The following is a 20,194-nucleotide window of genomic DNA, read 5'->3' as shown; positions in this document are numbered from 1 at the left end:
GAGAAACGTAGAACACAAAAAAAAATACTGACCCTATGACTTCTCATAGAAGATAGGTTAAAGAAAGACAAACCTATGTTTATGGCATTTGTAGACTTAGAGAAAGCTTCTGACATTGTTGACTGGAGTACTCTCTTTCAAATTCGAAAGGTGGCAGGGATAAAATACAGGGAGCAAAAGGCTATTTACAATTTGTACAGAAACCAGATGGCAGTTATAAGAGTCAAGGGGCACGAAAGGGAAGCAGTAGTTGGAAAGGGAGTGAGACAAGGTTTTAGCCTATCCCAGATGTTATTCAATCTGTATATTGTGCAAGGAGTAAAGGAAACAAAACAAAAGTTTGGAGTAGGAATTAAAATACATGGAGGAGAAATATAACCCTAAGGTTTGTCAATGACATTGTAATTCTGTCAGAGACATCAAAGGACTTGGAAGAGCAGTTGAACAGAATGGACAGGAGGGTATATGGTGAACATCAAGAAAAGCAAAACAAGGGTAATGGAATGCAGCCAAATTAAATCAGGTGATGCTGAGGGAATTAGATTAGGAAAAGAGACACTTAAAAGTAGTAGATGAGTTTTGCTATTTGGGAAGGAAAATAACTGATGATGGCCGAAATAGGGATGATATAAAATGTTGACTGGCAATGACAAGAAAAGTGTTTCTAGGGAAGAGAAATTTGTTAACATTGAGTATAGATTTAAGTATCAGGATGTCCTTTCTGACAGTATTTGTACGAAGTGCAGCCATGTACGGAAGTGAAACATGGATGATAAACAGTTCAGACAAGGAGAGAATAGAATCTTCTGAAATCTGGTGCTACAGAGGAATGCTAAAGATTAGATGGGTATATCATGTAACTAATGAGGAGGTACTGAATAGAGCTGGGGAGAAGAGAAATTTGTGATACAGCCTCACTAGAAGAAAGGATCAGTGCAAGGACACATTCTGAGGCATCAAGGGATCACCAATTTAGTACTAGAGGGAAGCGTGGGGGTTAAAAATCATAGAGGGAGACCAAGAGATGAATAGAGTAAGCAGATTCAGAAGGATGTAAGTTGCAATAGTTACTTGGAGATGAAGAGGCTTGCACAGGATAGAGTGGTATGGAGAGCTGCATCAAACCAATCTTTGGACTGAGGGCTAAAACAACAACAACAACTAAAAAGATAAATATCATCTGCTTTTTCAAATAGGTATGTTTTGCATTTATTTTTGGTAGATTTGGATGTTACCATATTCAATCTCACTACAATGACCTAGTGGTCACTAATCACTGTATCTGTCACGATGCTCACTATTTGTTCAGGATTATTTGTTATTAAGGTGTCAAGAATATTTTCGTAACCATTATACTTCAAGTGAGCTCTAGAACTATATGCTCAAACTAATTTTCAGAGAAAGCGTTTTGGATGATATTTTGTAAGTACCCCTGAATTTAAACATGTATTTTCACCAACATATCAAAGGTAGATTGAGGTCACCACCAACTATAATTGTACGAGTAGGGTACCTATTTGAAATGAGACTCCAAGTTTTCTTTGAATCCTTCAGAAACTATATCAACTGACTGAAATAAATGGTTGGAATTCCATCATAAGCTGCAATAAGAAATATCTTTTTTTTATTGGTGGTGACTAGTTTCTGACATTGTGTCAATTATCAAACTACCCTACAAAAACAAAGTTACAGACGATGTTATAATAATTATGCCAATAAGGCATGAATATTGACAGTAGTTCCTGTTGTACATGAAATATTACATACTGTTTTGTAAGCAGCTGAACTTTTGGCCAATGGCCTTTGTCAGCAATAGACACACACACACACACACACACACACACACTCTCTCTCTCTCTCTCTCTCTCTCTCTCTCTCTCTCTCTCTCTCTCTCTCTCAAACACAACTCACACACACGACTGTAGTCTCAGGCAACTGACCATAATGCAAAATTTGCTCCTACATTTACTATTACTCAGTTGCCTGAGACCGTAGTCTTGTGTGTGGGTTGCGTTTGTGTGTGTGTGTGTGTGTGTGTGTGTGTGTGTGTGTGTGTGTGTGTGTGTGTGTGTGTTTGTGTGTCTACGTGTGTCTGTTATTGACAAAGGCCATTGGCCAAAAGCTTTAAGTGTGAAAATCTTTTTGTTGTGCCTATCTGTGACTCAGCATCTCCACTATACAGTGACTAGCAACTTTCCTTCTCATAATATTGTTACAGTATTAATCATCTAATTCAAAATTTATAGTATTGTAATGTTGACATTACAAGTTACATGAAGAAAAAATAAAATGAATTGTAACCACCTATTAGTTATCATCAACCCAAACTCCATTAAAGAAATAACAAACTGCATGAAATATAGTGCCACATCTGGCATGACTCGCAAATATGTAGCCACGTTACAATACAAATCACCAACAGGCAAAACAAATTTTTTGCAAGTATATAATATATATGGCTTCACTGATGACCTTACATGTAGTCATGATAAAATTTGTAAAAACTTTTTCTGGGGTAAGAGATAGCATATTTCTTGTCATAACACAAAAACTTAATATGAAGTAACAATAATAATGAAATGGTGAAATATCAATAGTAATTGAAATGAGTCTACTGACAACTAGGGGCCACTAATAACACTGTGCTAAAGGCTAAAATGCATATTCTTTAAACAAGCACTCTTCCATTGTAATACTTTCATTACTAATAATATTGTCACGTAGAAGAAGGTGTAAGTAGATGAATGACAAACACTAACTTCACTAAACGAAGGTTTATTCAGCACTTGCGCATACAAGAGCACAGAGCAAACTGCCTCTGGCCAGAACACATACGGTATACGTACAGCTACAGAAGTATCATAACCACTACACTACGGCAACTGTGTTACTCAGCTACTCCTGCTGACATTACTCCCCCCTTAAAACAACAGCATCTCGGTGTTACATCGCCCTAGTCTGGGAACAAGTCATCAGTCCTGCATACTCCGACTCCTGATGACTGATGTTCACCCTGGCAGTGATCTTCTTAGAACTTCCCTTGCCGTTATGTTCTTTGTCACCTTTCCACTTGTTGCCTGTCACTGGAGCTTCGAATTTACCCTGGGTTGCAGGATCCTCATAGGGCTTCATTCAAAGGTTGTGGACCGTATCAATGATCTTTCGTTGTCTCGTGTTGGGGTCGAAATCTTCAACTTCATAAGTAACATCAGACAACTGTCTTACAACCTTATAAGGTCCAATGTAGTGCCTGAGGAGCTTCTCAGAGAGACCAACCTTCCAAACAGGAATGAAGATCCAGTCAAGATCGCCAGGCTGGTGAACTACAGGGTGGTGGCTCATGTCATACCTTTGGCGATCATTTTCTTGAGCCTGTCTGCATGCGGGGTCAAGCTAACTGCCAAGCTTCCTCAGCTCTGGTTGACACCTGGCAGATGTAGTCATCATCCATGTCATCAGGATGTAACGGAAACAGAGTGTCCATTGTTGTCATTACCTCACACCCATGCACCAGGAAAAATGGTGTAAATCCTATGGTGTCTTGTTTGGCAGTGTTGTAGGCAAACGTCACAAAAGATAGCACCTCATCCCAGTTGCTCTGCTCAACACTGACAACATTGATAACATGTTGGCCAAGGTCTTATTAAGGTGTTCCGTAAGCCCATTAGTTTGCAGGTGGTAGGCAGTCGTCCTGCGATGAGTAGTGTTGCACCAGTGGTTTATCTGTCACAAGATTTGATTGAAAAACTTTCCCTTGATCTGTAATTAACAACCTTGGGGCACCGTGTTTTAATACAATGCCTTCTATGACGAATTTGAATACCTCAAATGCTTCGGCTGTTTTCACAGCTTTTGTAATGGCATAGTGTGTCAGATAATCAGTGCAAATAATAATCCATCTATTGCCACTAGCAGACGTTGGAAATCGTCGGAGGAGGTCAATCCCAACATGCTGGAAAGGCGTTTTGGCTGGTGGAATTGGTATGAGTCAGCCAGGTGGTTTCAGAGGAACAGCCTTTCTCCTCTGGCACTGTCAGTAGTGCAACACATAGTGACAAGGCACTCCTAAATAAAACCGGCCAGAAAAATCTCTAGCGGATCCTATCATACGTCTTAATAAATCCTAAATGTCTGGCCTCAGGTGTGTCATGGCATTTCTGTAGAACATCTAAGTACATATGTTTAGGACTCACTGGTAGCCACCTCTTTCCAAACAGATCAAAGTATTTCTTGCAAGGTAATCCGTTAACTACCTTAAATTGTCCTTTCACATCCTCTGACCGATTTAAGGCAAGCATAATTTGAGATATCTTGGCGTCAGCGTAATTTGAGATATCTTGGCATCCTTCTTCTGCTCAACAGAGAGATCCTGGAATGCAGCGAGACAGTCACCACTATCTTCATCAAAGTCTTGATGGTCTTGCACAGGGTTTCTTGAGAGACAGTTGGCACCTTGGTGTTTTCTTCTGTTTTTATACAATATGGTAATGTCATACTCTTGAAGATGTAGTGCCCACCTGGTGAGTCATCCTGTTGGATCCTTAAGACCTGTCCACCAACAAAGTGACAACTGTAAAGGCCTTCCATAGAGATACTGTCGAAATCTGCATATGGCCCAGATCACAGGAAGAGACTCTCTTTCAGTTGTTGAGTACTTTCTCTTGGTTTTCTAAGTGTCCTAGAAGCATAGGCTATAACCTTCTCTTTTCCATCCGAAATTTGTGCCAGAACAGCACCAATCCCATACCCACTGGCATCTGTGTGTAGTTCTGTAAGTGCTCTCTCAACATACAGACCAAGTTCAGGGTCAGTCATCAGAGCTTTTTGCAGCACATCAAAAGAATCTTGTTGAGCACCACCCCAGATAAATTTGGCATCGGCTTTTAACAACCCTTGGAGTGGCCTGGCTTTGATACAAAAGTCTTTGATAAAATGCCACTAATAATAATATAATCCGAGGAAGGTTCTCAAATCACTTTTACTTTTAACAATAGGAAATTCCGTTATAGATCTCACCTTTTCTGCGTCTGGCCACACACCTTCATTTGACACAAGGTGTCCAAGTATTCTGATTTCTTTTGCTCCAATGAGACACTTTCTTGCATTAAGTTTCAGTCTGGCTTGTTGGAGACAATTAAGAATGGCCATCAGGCTTTTTATGTGTTCATCAAATGTCTCTGAGAACACTATAACGTTATACAGGGTGGTCCATTGATCGTGATGGGGCGAAATGTCTCACAAAATAAGCATCAACGAAAAAACTACAAGGAACGAAACTTGTCTAGCTTGAAGGGGGAAACCAGATCGCGGTATAGTTGGCCTGCTAGATGGTGCTGCCATAGGTAAAACGGATGTCAACTGCGTTTTTTTCTTTAAATAGGAACCCCCATTTTTATTACATATTTGTGTAGTACATAAAGAAATATGAATGTTTTAGATGGATCACTTTTTTCACTTTGCAATAGATGGCGCTGTAATAGTCACAAACATACGGCTCACAATTTTAGATGAACAGATCATAACAGGTAGGTTTTTTAAATTAAAACACAGAATGTAGGTATGTTTGAACATTTTACTTTGGTTGTTCCAATGTGATACATGTACCTTTGTGAACTTATCATGTCTGAGAACACATGCTGTTACAGCGTGACTACCTGTAAATATCACATTAATGTAATAAATGCTCAAAATGATGTCCGCCAACCTCAATGCATTTGGCAATACGTGTAATGACATTCTCTCAACAGCGAGTAGTTCGCCTTCTGTAATGTTTGCACATGCATTAGCAATGCGCTGATGCATGTTGTCAGGTGTTGTTGGTGGATCACAATAGCAAATATCCTTCAACTTTCCCAACAGAAAGAAATCCGAGGACGTCAGATCCAGTGAACGTGCGGGCCATGGTATGGTGCTTCGACAACCAATCCACCTGTTATGAAATATGCTATTCAATACCACTTCAACCACATGCGAGCTATGTGCCAGACATCCATCATGTTGGAAGTACATGGCCATTCTGTCATGCAGTGAAACATCTTGTAGTAACATCGGTAGAACATTATGTAGGAAGTCAGCATACATTGCACTACTTAGATTGCCATCGATAAAATGGGGGCCAATTATTCTTCCTCCCATAATGTCGCACCATACATTAACCCACTAAGGTCACTAATGTTCCACTTGTCGTAGCCATTGTGGATTTTCTGTTGCCCAATAGTGCATATTATACCGGTTTACGTTACTGCTGTTGGTGAATGACACTTCGTCACTAAATAGAACGTGTGCAAAAAATCTGTCATCATCCCGTAATTTCTCTTGTGCCCAGTGGCAGCACTGTACATGATGTTCAAAGTCATAGCCATGGCTGGTGCACAGAAATGGTACGGGTGCAATTGATGTTGATGTAGCATTCTCAACACCGGTGTTTTCGAGATTCTCGATTCTCGTGCAATTTGTCTGCTACTGATGTGCGGACTAGCTGCAACAGTAGCTAAAACACCTACTTGGGCACCATCATATGTTGGAGGTCACGGTTGACATTTCACATGTGGCTGAACACTTCCTGTTCCGTTAAATAACGTAATTATCCGGCGAACGGTCCGGACACTTGGATGATGTCATCCAGGATACCAAGCAGCATACATAGCACACGCCCGTTGGGCATTTTGATCACAATAGCCATACATCAACATGATATCAACCTTTTCCCCAATTGTTAAACGTTCCATTTTAACACAGGTTATGTATCATGAAGCAAATACCGTCCGCACAGGCAGTATGTTACGTGATACCATGTACTTATACGTTTGTGACTATTACAGTGTCATCTATCACAAAGCGAAAAAAGTGGTCCAACTAAAACATACATATTTCTTTAGGTACTGCACAAATATGTAATGAAAAATGGGAATTCCTATTTTAAAAAACGCAGTTGATATCCGTTTGACCTATGGCAGTGCCATTTAGCGGGCCAACCATAGCGTCATCTGGTTTCCCACTTCAAGCTAGACGAGTTTCGTTCTTTGTAGTTTTTTCGTTTGATGCTTATTTTGTGAGATATTTGGCCTGGTCACTATCAATGGACCACCCTCTATAAGTAACAAAGACACATCATCCACTTCATGTGACTTAGTATATTATCCATCATCCGTTCAAAAGTTGCTGGTGCATTACACAAACCAAATGGCATTACCTTAAACTCATACAGGCCCTCAGGAATGATGAATGCAGTTTTCTCACAATCAGCCTCAGCTATTTCAATTTGCCAGTATCCCAAGTACATGTCCATGTTTGCGAAAAACTTAGCCCCTTTCAGACAATCTAGTGTAATGCCAATTCGTGGAAGAGGGTAAACGTCCTTTTTAGTTACCTTATTAAACTTTCTGTAATCAACAAAAGAGCACCAACCGCCATCCTTCTTTCTGATTAAAACCGCTGGTGATGACCACGGGTTCTGCGAAGGCTGAATGATGTCTTTCTTCATCATTTTCACTACCTCATCACGAATTATTTATGTTCTGTTGCTGGCACACAGTATGCTCTCTGGCTTATTGGTTGATGGTCTCCAGTGCTAATCCGGTGGTTCACCATCGATTTGTCTAATTTGCACTTAATCTGTGGATTGAAGCACTTGACTCTTGAAGAATGGCAAGCAGCTTCCTCTGTTGTTCCTTACTGAGATCTGGTGATAGTTGAGCTAGAAGATCTTGTCTCGTGATGGTAGCACTAATTATGCCCAAAGACTCGGCACAGGAGGTTTCTACGATGCTCAGCTGTTCTGCAATTAACGGCTCAGTGTTTGTTACGCACATGCATCTTGGAAGAATCTGCAGTTCTCGGCGACAGTTAACTATCCACAATTCACCGAATCCATATTTAAATGAGACGACAGAGACCAAGTTATTCTTCAGTGGTATGCTTCTCTTACATTCCACTACAAGATCCATGGGTTGATGCATGGCATGACACATGACAGTTACCTTTCTAGTACTGAATGCAGGAATGATCACTTCGTCCAGCACACAAAGTCTTCACACACTCGGATGCGCAAGCTTTCAAAAAGTCCCATCCGAGAATGCCGTCACGACTACGCTCTTGTAAGAAGATGAATTCTAAGGGCTGTTTATGGCCACTTATATCCACATGAATGACAGATCTTCCTGCAGGTTTTATGTATTTCCCATTAGCCACCTTCAGCAGAGATGTCTTGCTGTCGACGAATACGGTTTTCTGCAACTGGCGACAGTACTTCTCTGAAATGACTGAATATGATGCTCCAGAGTCCACAAGAGCTTGGGCTGGTCAGCCATCCATGAGGATATCAAAGTTGTTTCCTATCATTTTTGTAGTGATCAACGGTGCAGGATTTTTCTCTTCAGCGGCCTCACCTCACCCTTTAGTTTTACTAGTTGCAGGGGCTACGTGATCAGCTGGAGCTTCTAAATGGCGATGGAGACCTGGATTGGTGTGTTGGGCAGTGTTCTCTCCAGCAGTTAGCTAGCGGCGTTAGTGACCTACATCATCCTGCACCCACAACTCCTTGTTCATTTTCGTCATCCAGGAGTTGGCGTCGGCTAAGATCAGTCTGCTGTCTTCTGGCTTGGGTATCATCAAGTATCTGCTGCCTTTCTCGACAATAGGGCACCACATGTCCCAGTCATCTGCAGTGGAAACATACTGGTTTGTTATCCTGGGTCCTCCAGATGTCATTCTTCCTTGGTGCCCAAACAGGTTCCTCATGCGGGATTGTAGGAACATAACTTTGCCTGGGTCTTGACTTTTTTTACCATTTTAAAGGGAAATGAAGGACAAGAGATTGGGTTCAATGTCTGTTCCACTTCCTCCCTTAAGATCTCTTGAAGTGTCCCAGTTTTTTGCCCACCGTGCAATCTGAGAGCCTTCTGAACTTCTCTCATTATCTGTCGAAGAACACTTGTGAAATCAGTTTCTTCCTCCATCACATTTGGGAGCTGTTCAAACTTCTTGTGTGTAATTCTTTTTTGACGCATTGTCTTGATATACTGGCACCATTTTATGAAGTCGTCTGCTGTCAAAACCTCCTTCAGGAGTAGGACTTGATACATGTCCTCAGCAACACCCTTCATGAGATGTACAACCTTATCTTCCTCCTTCATTCTAGGATCCACTATTTTACACAGCTCCAAGACATCTTGAATGTAGAATGCTGTCGTTTCTCCTGGACGCTGTGCCCTGCACTTTAATTTATCTTCAGCCTTTCACTTCTGTCATTGTGTGTCGCCAAAATACTTGTGCAGTTCCGCCTGGAATACTTCCCAGCTTGTGAACTTCTCCTCGCTGTTCTCATACCATTGCTTGGCAGTGCCCTCCAAATAGAAAAATATGTTAGCCAAACACACGGCATCATCCCATTTGTTAAATCTGGCTATACGCTCATATACCTTCAGTTCAGCCACTTGTTTGGATCTTGGCCATCGTCACCAGAGAACCCGGAAGGATCTCTCATGTGGTGGCATACAGTTGCTGTCATTGTAATGTCCTCTTCTTCTTCTGTCTCTGATAGATTGCGATCTGCTGAATATGGCTCTAACTCGGGATTCTCGATATGTAAACAGTGGCTCTGTCATGGTCTGATGGGAGCCACTGTGTTGTCGATAATATTCGGTATCACAAGTTCCAATACCCAGCACCTCCACCAGAATAATGTCATGTAGAAGAAGGTGTAAGTAGATGAATGAGGAACACTAACTTCTCTTAACGAATGTTTATTCAGCACTTGCACATACAAGAGCACGGAGCGAACTGCCTCCGGTCAGAACACATACGGTATATATACAACTACAGAACATTCCAGTACAATGATTCTTGCCATTTGTGGATACTTCTAGAATGTATTAGAACAGAATATAAAAATTAAAATTTTTCAGTTCAAGTGAGTTTTGAACCCATGACCCTCAATGTAACAGTCTAGTCTCATAACCACTACACTACAGCAACTGTGCAACTCAGCTTCTTCTGTATCAATATAATACCAAATAAAATAAAATGCAACCATTTTTGGTACTTAATCAACCCAAAATCCGTTAAAGTTACAATAACTCATACAAAAATTTAGCACCACATATGGTGTGATTTGCTAGTTTTATTCCCAAGTTCCAGTGAGAATTACCCTCACCAAAGCAATTTTAAATACAATTTAGAAATAATATAAATAAAATTTGAATAAAATATCTCCAAAGTGTTCATAAAAGATTCCATAGCATCACAGATTACACAACAAGTAGTCACACTAAAACCTATACCAAAACATTTCCTGCTGCACAGGGTAGCCACACAGTCTGAGGCATCTTCTGACGGTCCGTTCGGCTCTCCCCGTTGGGGGTTCGAGTCCTTCTTCGGGCATGGGTGTGAGCGTCATCCTTAGTGTAAGTCAGTTTAAGTTAAATTTAATTGTGTGTAAGCTTAGGGACTGATGACCTCAGTAGTTTGGTCCCATAAGACCTTACCACAAATTTCCATTACCAAAACATTTCCTTTGTGGTAGATAATATACACCGTATCATCTAATACAAGAATTATTATGAAATAATTCATAGAATAATGAGAATATCTGTACCTTTCTCAAGAAGGTGTTAACATCATCTGAAATGAAACACACAATTAAATTACACAGTGAAAAGCTGTGTCTTTAATGACAGATAATAAATTGCTAGTAGGGGGTAGGATAGGCTTGTTATGGCCATCCCTACCTTCATCAACCTTCATATCAGTGAACACTGCATGCCCACAAATTCACAAACTTTTGTTGCAAGATACATGGAAACCATAATGAAAAATTTGCTCATACATTTACTATTACTTGTGCCATGGACAATCTACATAAGAGATCAGCTTCCATGTCAATTGTATATTGGGCAAACTAGAGTTCCTGCAGGAAACCAGTTACACCTAAAGTCTACTTGTTCTTTGAGCACCTTGTTTGCGTTTGTGATCTTACTTTTATATACCTCTAACTCTTCTAAACTATCAAGCTGCTAGCCCTTAGAGGTGAGATGTAGTACTTCCACCATCTCCAGTATGCTACCCGTCATTTGTCCTACATTAGGTAAATACAGGCCAACCTCTGTCCGGTTTGTCAGGCCAAAGAACACACACTGGCATATTATTGTATAAGGAGGCATGAGAGTGAACAACATTTGTTTCATAAGATGGTGTTCTGAAAAAGATTACATGATTATTTAACTGTCTTCTGATATGGTGATGTGTTTGTTTGCCATTTTTCATGAGGAAGTCTACGCGGTAGTAAATTACACATTTTTATTGATGAATAAACATGTGACAAATAGAAGACTGAGCTCATTTTTAGTAAAGTTTGCAAACTCAGTTTTTGAGGTGATAAATTATTGTCATTGCTCTTTTTGCAATCTAAATATATTAATGATATAAGTAGCACATCTCCAGAAAATTATTCCACTTTGAAGCAGTGAATGAAAATGACCAAAAAATGCTGGCATCATTGTTTGTTTACCATTAGATTTAATATTCTATTGTACACAGTTGAGAGTTCTGTTTACAAATTATTTACACTTGTATTCTATTTCAAGGCTACTCAATGCATAGGCTCAGAAATGTTGCCAAACTTACAATTCGTATAATTTTGTTTTCTTAACTTCCTTGGACAAATTTCTGGGTGAGGTGATGGAAGTATATTAATGTGACAGTTGAAGGATAGTTTCTCATTATTACTTTGTTTTTGTTACACTATATGGCAAGTCTTAGCAACATTTTTTTTATGCTGTAAGCTTTCTAGATTAAATAACTGAGTAAAAACCTAGGATGGAATAACAACAACACAAAGTAGGTTCAATATGTATTCACCACACACAAAACTCACCTTCCTTCATTAGTTTCAGTCCCTCACCATCATATATCCCCTTCCCTGTCCACACTCCAGACTCACACACACCTTATGTCCCCTACAGCACAGTTCTTCCAATGCTGCATCTAGCAGCCCACCATCCAGTTACCATCTCCACCATACTCTCACACACTGCCATAGGCAGCACTAAAGCATCTTTCCCCACGCCTACCATGTTACCATTCCTCCCCAAATCATGCCTTTTCTGTACCTCCACTACACCTCCCAGCTGAGGTTAGCTTGTCAGGCTTTAGAGTGTTTGAATATGACAGTGGTCATGTGTTTGAGTCATGTACATATAAATGGGTGTGTATTTGTCTACATCTGAAGAAGGATTCTGTATGATAGTTTATAAAATCTTGTATGATAGTTTATAAAATCTAACAGTCTTCTTTCAATGTGCCTGTCTGCTGCTCAGTGCCTTCTTTATGTGATGAGCTGCAATCTATCTTATTTCATACCATTGTTCCATCTTAGATTTTCCATTGTTTGAATAAATGTTCATATTCAAAATACAAAATGTGAGCAACAGGCCTACCTGAAACATCTCCAATAAAAGAAACAAGAAGACTATATCGAGTATGAGTGACACACAGCAGCGATAAAAAAAAAAAGACAACAAAAATAAAACAGCAAAGCTGGATATGTTTTCTGAGTGAAATGGAACATGATGTACATAGGAAACAAATTAAAGGTTATAAGATGCTGAAACAACAACTTAATAAAGATGAAAGAGATATGGTTCAAATTATCACCATTTCAGAAAATTAGGGTTTGATTATTTCCAAAATCTGTGGAAAAATGTTCTGAAAGCTAACAGACACAACAATAGAGCAATAGCAGGTGACCTAAAATTGCTTGGATATACTGGGAGGGTGACTTAAGAGTGGACATCAGAATGCAGCAAATTGCACACATTCTTATGTGTCACAGGTTCAGAACATAGTGGCAGAAAACTCACACGAAGAATCAATTTTGGAGGTGTTTTGGTAACACCACTGACAGGTAACTGTGCCCAGTAGCTGGAACAAAGTGGAGATCACATCCATCTATGTGAAAGGTAGTAGAAGTGATTCACAAAACTACCACCCAATATATTTAACTTCAATCTGTTACAGTATCACAGAACATATACTGAGCTTAAACATAATGAGGTATCTCAAACACAATTACCTTCTCCATGCCACCTAGAACAAACTCCACACATGAATAGAACTTGAAGAAACCCTAGGTGCAAAGCAAGCAGAAAAGAGATTTTTGTTAACTTATCCATATATCCATTTAGGTGCTTAGGAATTTCACACAAAGAGTTTCATTTAGTGGGTACTCATTAATCTCTATTTTTAGTAGCTGTCAGTCATTTTTATCTGTTTGGAATTTCTTAGTAACAGTTTTTGTATTATTTCCCTGACTATACTTTTTAGTGATGAGTTGCAGTTAAATATCAAAATACTTGTGTCATCATTATGCATTATGGGTTTTTAGATCTTTTAGTAGTTTAATACACTAATAATTGATGTATTATTGTAGTAAGAAGTCACAAAAAACTGATATTAACACTAGCATCTACTAAAACAGAATTTTTCCTGTGTACAATGACAGATAATACTGTACAAGAGACATAATTATATGAGTCTTTATGCTCACACAATAGACATATCCTTGGTTGACATACACAAATCAAGCTAACACATTCACGCAATATTTTTATTGTTCTGATGTTTAGTATATTACAAGTAGGTCTTAACGCATAGTGTGATATATTGAGGAGATGTAAAAACAATTCCAATGAAAAACCTCCACTATTCTCAGGTAATATCCAACTATTGATGCACAATGTCAATTAATCTAATGTTTGTAATCAGTATCTTGCAATGAACCACATATACACCTACAACTATGAACAACCTTTGAATGTCGTAGGTACTCACCTCTCTCTTACAGCTGTCTTGCTTAACTGTCTTAGATTTGTACAGTCCATCATGCAGTGGGTATGCGGCAACATATGTCCCATTACTCAGAAGTTTCTGTATGCCCCTCTGTGCACATGCAAGAAAGTCTTCATTTAGTATACATCTTTTCAAAAAATGTTTCTTAGATGTTGGAAAATTAAACAAGCAGTTACAGACACAAATACAGAAAGACACCTCCAATGTGAAACTTATGTCTTCTCATAAGAGTAATATGGTATGTGCATGAAGCCATAGTCACTATAATATCAGTTTTTTTTTTTAAAAAAAAGTATGTTTCTTATCTGCTAAAGAGTTTTTGTATTGACACAGAATTTTAATTTGTGAACAACAGTACAGAAGCATAATATACTTGAAGAGAAGTTGCATTTCAGTGGCACTCATCATTACGTCTTATTAAACACAGTTAACTATATAAACATAAGGCAGTAAGGAGAAAACAAAGCTTAACAGTTACACTTCTATTACGTAACCGCAGATTAACAAATTTATTGAGCTTAGAATTCTAATATTATTTGAAGAAAATCTTAAATACACTGATGACTATGAAAAACAAATATTATGAACAGCTGGTGATATTATGTTATTGATTAGATTAGATTAGATTAATTATTCATTCCACAGACCCGTAAAAGAGGGAATCATCCTGGGTGTGGAACATGTCAGATAAACACATTACAAAAATGTAATTAGAAAAACTTGAGTTTCATTAATTTTAATGATCCTCAGTCAATAAACAGTAAAATTATGTACATGAATTACATTTAAACTTCTAATATTTACAGATTTAATACTTACATCTGCTTTCATTAAATCCATCATTCAGACATTTGCTAATTTCTTGGCTACTACAACCAACCATTGAAGAATTTGTGAATGTTTAAGGAAAACTTAACACACAAAATTATCAAGAAGTTTGCATTTTAAGAATGTAGCATCATAATCAACACTTTCTACAGTTTCCAGGATGTGGCTGGGTTTGTTGCCTCCTGTTGTCATTTCATGCACCTGTCTCCATATCCTGCCAATTCCTACACTTTTAACATGCTCATACCATCTTAATCTTGTCCTCTATGGTCTCTTTCATGGGCTTCTCTTTCACTACTACTCTCACCATCTCATAACTTACTCTATCATTTCTAGTAAGTTCTATTCTGCTTCTTTGAAATACCACCTGCCTTTTATTCATTACTAATTTTCTGATGCACACAAGTATTGGAACATAAAATGGTTAGTATAACACTTGTCTGCATTTTGGTAGTAAATGCTTCCTCTAGACCAGGCTTCTTACACTCTGCATGAAACCATGGGCTTGCCTACCCCTTTCACTAGCCTCCTTACCTTTCTTGCCCCTGTCTTCTATTATGTTCCCCACTGGCTTCAAACTTTTCAGTTTATTTAAATTTGCCCTCTAATAATTATATCCGAAACAGAATAGTAAGTTTATAAGACACACCTAGGTAACTACCATTTTTGCCACTGGAGAGGAACTTCATATTTCCGGATGGGGATGAAATGATGATGAGGACAACACAACACCCAGTCCCTGAGCAGAGAAAATCCCCGACCCAAGACAGCAATCTGTCACGCTGACCACTCAACTATCGGGGCGGACATGACGGACAAGATCACTTAGCTGGGAGATATGAAGCTATCAGGAATGGGCCAGGCTATTGAAAGAATAAGAAGAGGCAGTGGAGATGTGTCAAAGAGGATCTGTGAACTGAGTCAAAATTGAGCGCAATTAGCAAGTAGAAAAAAAGTGCTGATAATGAATTAATGTACTACTTTTCATAAATGGTCATGAAGTATACTCTTGATTTGTGTAAAATGAGTGGAGGGAGGTGTACATTTTTTATTTTTTATATAATAGAAAATGTAACTGATTCTTTGAGTACTAAACAAATTTTAATTAATATTAGAGGCAGCTCTCCCAGCTTTTGGTGTCTAAAACTTCCCATTAAAGTGGTCTAAACTAAATATGAAATGTGTCTTATATTAATTTAAAATTTCCAGATTACTAGTTTTGAATTTTCTGAAAGGTCTTTTGGTCTTTGTCAATGAGGAAAAGTCAACAATAATGTAAAATGGACAATAACCAAAACAGACTATAAGTAATATAATTGCTTTTATTATTCTTCCAGTTTCAAAGTTTTCCATCTACATTTGGCCAGATATCACTATACTATGTTGTCCTTTTAAAGTGTGAGAAGTTTATTTTATTTTGTGATTACCATTTATTCCAATTAATGATAACAGGTGTGCTGGATACCATTTTAGGTTTAAAAAATACCTAGGTAGCTCGTTATACAGAAGATAGCAATCAATGAGAGCAATGGGTGCAACAAGTTTCATAGGGAACAGAAACAAGAGAAATCATTAGAAGGAATAAAAAGCCAGAGTATCTGAACAAGCAGCTTGTTTGGTACCCTCAGTGTTGGAGAAATAGATGAGTCTGAATACCCTATCAAACTTAAACCTGAACCTCAAAACGTGCAAGACTCAGCATAAAAGTCATTTTCCTTTATTCATTTGCCCTCTTTCTCCCACTGCAATAGAGCATGATCACCATGAAAGCAACAGAATAAGCTAAATCTAATGTACTTGATTTTCAAATACAGCTAAATTTCCTCAAGAAAATATCTCATTACATAAATGTATTGCTTGCTGTGCACTATAACGAACAGCATCTTCACACCAGTTACAATATAAAATCTTAAAACAAAACAATGGAAAGTCCAGGTTGGTACATCAACAATTATGAAAAGGATAGATCGCTACTCATCATAAAGATGACACATTGAGTTCCAGACAGTCACAATAAAAAGAATATTACACACTGAGCTTTTGGCCAAAAACTACTTCAGAAAAGAAAGTAAAACATATACATTCACACAAGCAGGCATACCTTACACACATGACTGCCGGACTTTTCACTGTGCCTGTCTGCAACTCAATATGTCATATTTATGGTGAGTAGCAATCTATCCTTTTCATAATTGTCAAATCTTAAAAGAGTTCACACATGTGATCTCCCAATTAACAACATCAGAGAAAAGGTGGCATTAAAAATCTACATGTTGTTGTACACAGTTATCATACACAGTTACAACCACAGAAAAAAATACATGTACATAAAGAAACAAATATAGTACTATAATGGATTGAGTAATTTCATATGTATACCAGGACGAAAAAGTACAAGTTGTAAACACTGCCATTGCAGACCATTACACAGAAACAGAGCTGCATTAAGTATCGGCCTAGAACATCTGACCATGTTTGAATTATTACTGAAAGCAGAAGACAAGAGTGAAATAATGTTAACCAAGATGCAAAACAAAGTTGCCAAACTTTCTGCACAGTATTAAGCTACAACTTAAAGAGAATTTGTCCTAAAATACTTCTTTTTTCATCTGCAATTTTCCTTGGAATATCACTCAGTTAACAATAATGCAGGTATTTTCATTGCACAGAATGACAATGTTGGTTTTTGAGTTAGACGTGATCAACATTATAAGATGGGAATCTGTGATGTGTGCTCAATGGTATGGACACTACATAGTATGTGCATGTAATAAAAGCATGAATATTCAATAAAGATTGTAATTTTAGCATAAATCCAGCTTTCTACTGAGATAAGAATTGCCAAGGAGTGTGTGAAGTATTCCAAAACATTGAAGGGAGATAAAATTTATTGGATTTAATTGAAATATTATCTGAGGTGGGCACATATAATGAAGACAGATGTGTTTGTTGAGGAAGCTTGGACTTTTTGACTATGTTAGCACAGCAAACTCAAGTAAATTAATTTGGAAGAACTGCCAAATCAGTTCCTCTTCACAATGGGCTTATCTGAATAAAGTGTATAAATCATTACTTCTAAACTGTATGTGTGTAAGCTTCTTGAATCATTTAACTGATGTTTTCAGCTTAAATTCAAAAATAGTGTTACTTAAAACTGAAAATTTTTTGTTCCAATTTTTTCCCAAACAATGGTACAGAATTTTACTTTGGTAATTTAACCTTGACCATATTTGTTTGTGGCACATTCTCATTGTTAGAGACAAATGCAATCAATGGATGTGAGTTTCTCTAATTGCCAACTTGTCCCATTTTTAATTTTTGATGAACTACAATAATAAATACTGGTAAGGAGCTTGCAGTAGCCAACTCAAATGAGCAGAATTGTAAAACAGCATAGTTCATGAATGTAAAAATGTAGTAGTTTTCACTGTACAACCAGTGAACATTGACTGAAAATAGTCATGTCATATAAATATGTCAAATTATCAGTGCATTGGCTGGGTGTTTTAACAGTACATTTATGTCGTTAAGCAAACATTCAGGCTTAAACATAATCCACATCATCAAAGAAGAGGAATGGTTTTTCCTACATTACAACAGATAGTTATCACCAACACCAGGGTACACCTCAAGTTACTAGTAAGATTTTACAAGGTTAGAAATAAATCAGCAGTATCCTAGTCATACTCCCTGCTCCTTTCGAAGTACTTTCTTTTCCTCGCAGCTCTTATCCCTATGACAGTACCAGTACCCATAGTAAGTCTCATTTTATACACCTTTTTAACACTATGTGCACTACTTGCATTGGTTCTGGAAAGACCTATTCTGTCAAAGAGAGAGTCAAATGTGAAATAATTTATCTCATGTATCAACAATGTAAAATCACTTCTAGCCTTTTATACTGACAGCCACCTCAGGTCTCAAGTTTCCATAACTCATCTAATATTAGCAATTCACTTCTCATTTACATCTTATCCACTAAGCCTTCCATGACCCAGTGATCTAGATGACTGTTCCATTAACGTTTTCACAGCCTTGCTTTCTTCTGCCAGAACACAGTATCCCTGGTTCTTATACCAGCCACTATGTTGATTTTCCCAGCTGACATGTGAATGGGGAAAGAACACTGAATAAATCACAAAATGTTGCAAAGGACCACAAATAAGTAGTGATATGTATTGTGATACAACCTTAATTACATATTTCATGTCACCATCTGAATGCTCATTTTTATGAAATAGACTTCAACAGAATATTACATGCAGTCTATTTTTAGTTTGTGGGCTATTCTTCAGAACAAGACTCATGAGTGGGCAGATCTACTGAGGAGCTATTGTTAGTATGCTTAGCGTTCCACACAGTTGCCAACATGAGATATGAGGATGTATAAAAGCTACTATCTTATGTACAAGTTTCTGTGGAATGAATACCTTGTGTCTAAGAGAGTAGCTGTCTCAGAATACTATTCTGCATGACTTGAACTAATGGATGTATGCAAAATACATTAACTTTCCGACACTTTCACCATCAAAATCAGCAATTACATAATGATAAAATGTTACTCAACTTCAACACTTGTTAAGTTTAATAAGACTTATTTTCAATATGCAATCTCAGGAAATTCAAATATTTAGACAAATCAATACTTTTTGTGATAACTGCACTACTTTGTCTCTCCTTTTTTTTAATTGTAGTTGGATCATCAACAGACATAACTATTTATGTTTTATCTTTATAAGATAGGAAGTTTTTAAATTTTAATTTGCAAGTGCCATATTTTCATTTACAGTTTCTGACATGATTTTCAGTTCCTTTGATGGTTATTTCTATGTATTTATTGCAGCTGTCCCCGTGTCTGTCTGATGTCTCCTCGTGGTCTGTGTGTAATAATGACTTAAGGATCTGATTTACACACAAAATTTAACAAAATTTTGGTTCATGAAGTAATGAGGTCCAAAGGTCATTTCTTATCATTATATACTCACATCGTTATCAGAGAAATATGCTGTTGTCATTAGCTGCCAAGTTATGAAGGTCCTTTGTTGCCCACTGAAATAACTTGCACGGTTCCTTCCTCTGAGCCTATATAAAATTGAGAAGACAACTTATGTTTCAATAAACATGTAAACACATAAAATAGAAACAGAAAATTATAGTTGCTAATTTGACATTTTCAAATAATAGCATAAAAAATTTCCTGGCCAAGATTAGTTTTTGGATTTACTGTATCATCTTATGTTTACTTGTGTCCACTTGTGAAGTCCCGAGTGCTACAGAAAAGTTTACCTATATATTGTTGAATAAATCACAAAATGTTACAAAGGACCACAAATAAATAGTGATATGTATTTAACACAACCTTAATTACATATTTCATGAGTGTCACCATCGAATTCTCATTTTTATGAAATAGACTTTGACAGAATATTAAATGCAGCCTATTTTTAGTTTGTGGACTGTTCTTCAGAACAAGACTCATGAGTGGGCAGATCTACTGTGGAGCTATTGTTAGTACGCTTAA

At 37.7% G+C, this 20,194-nt stretch overlaps 1 protein-coding gene across 1 annotated transcript in view; it reads right to left on the bottom strand.

Moving 5' to 3' along the window:
* LOC126418712 (anoctamin-4-like) overlaps positions 1-20,194 on the bottom strand; it is a 404,589-nt gene that overhangs the window by 240,027 nt on the left and 144,368 nt on the right. Inside the window, exons 7-8 of the mRNA XM_050085615.1 lie at positions 19,659-19,755; positions 13,828-13,935 (exon numbers count right to left, since the gene is read on the bottom strand). Coding sequence (XP_049941572.1) covers positions 13,828-13,935; positions 19,659-19,755 — 205 coding nt within the window. The remainder of the gene's footprint in view (positions 1-13,827; positions 13,936-19,658; positions 19,756-20,194) is intronic.

Source organism: Schistocerca serialis, chromosome 9, assembly GCF_023864345.2.
Source record: "Schistocerca serialis cubense isolate TAMUIC-IGC-003099 chromosome 9, iqSchSeri2.2, whole genome shotgun sequence".
NCBI classification, from domain to species: Eukaryota; Metazoa; Arthropoda; class Insecta; order Orthoptera; family Acrididae; genus Schistocerca; species Schistocerca serialis.
Note: the sequence above shows the minus strand (reverse complement) of the source record. Positions and strands in the feature narration are given on the sequence as shown.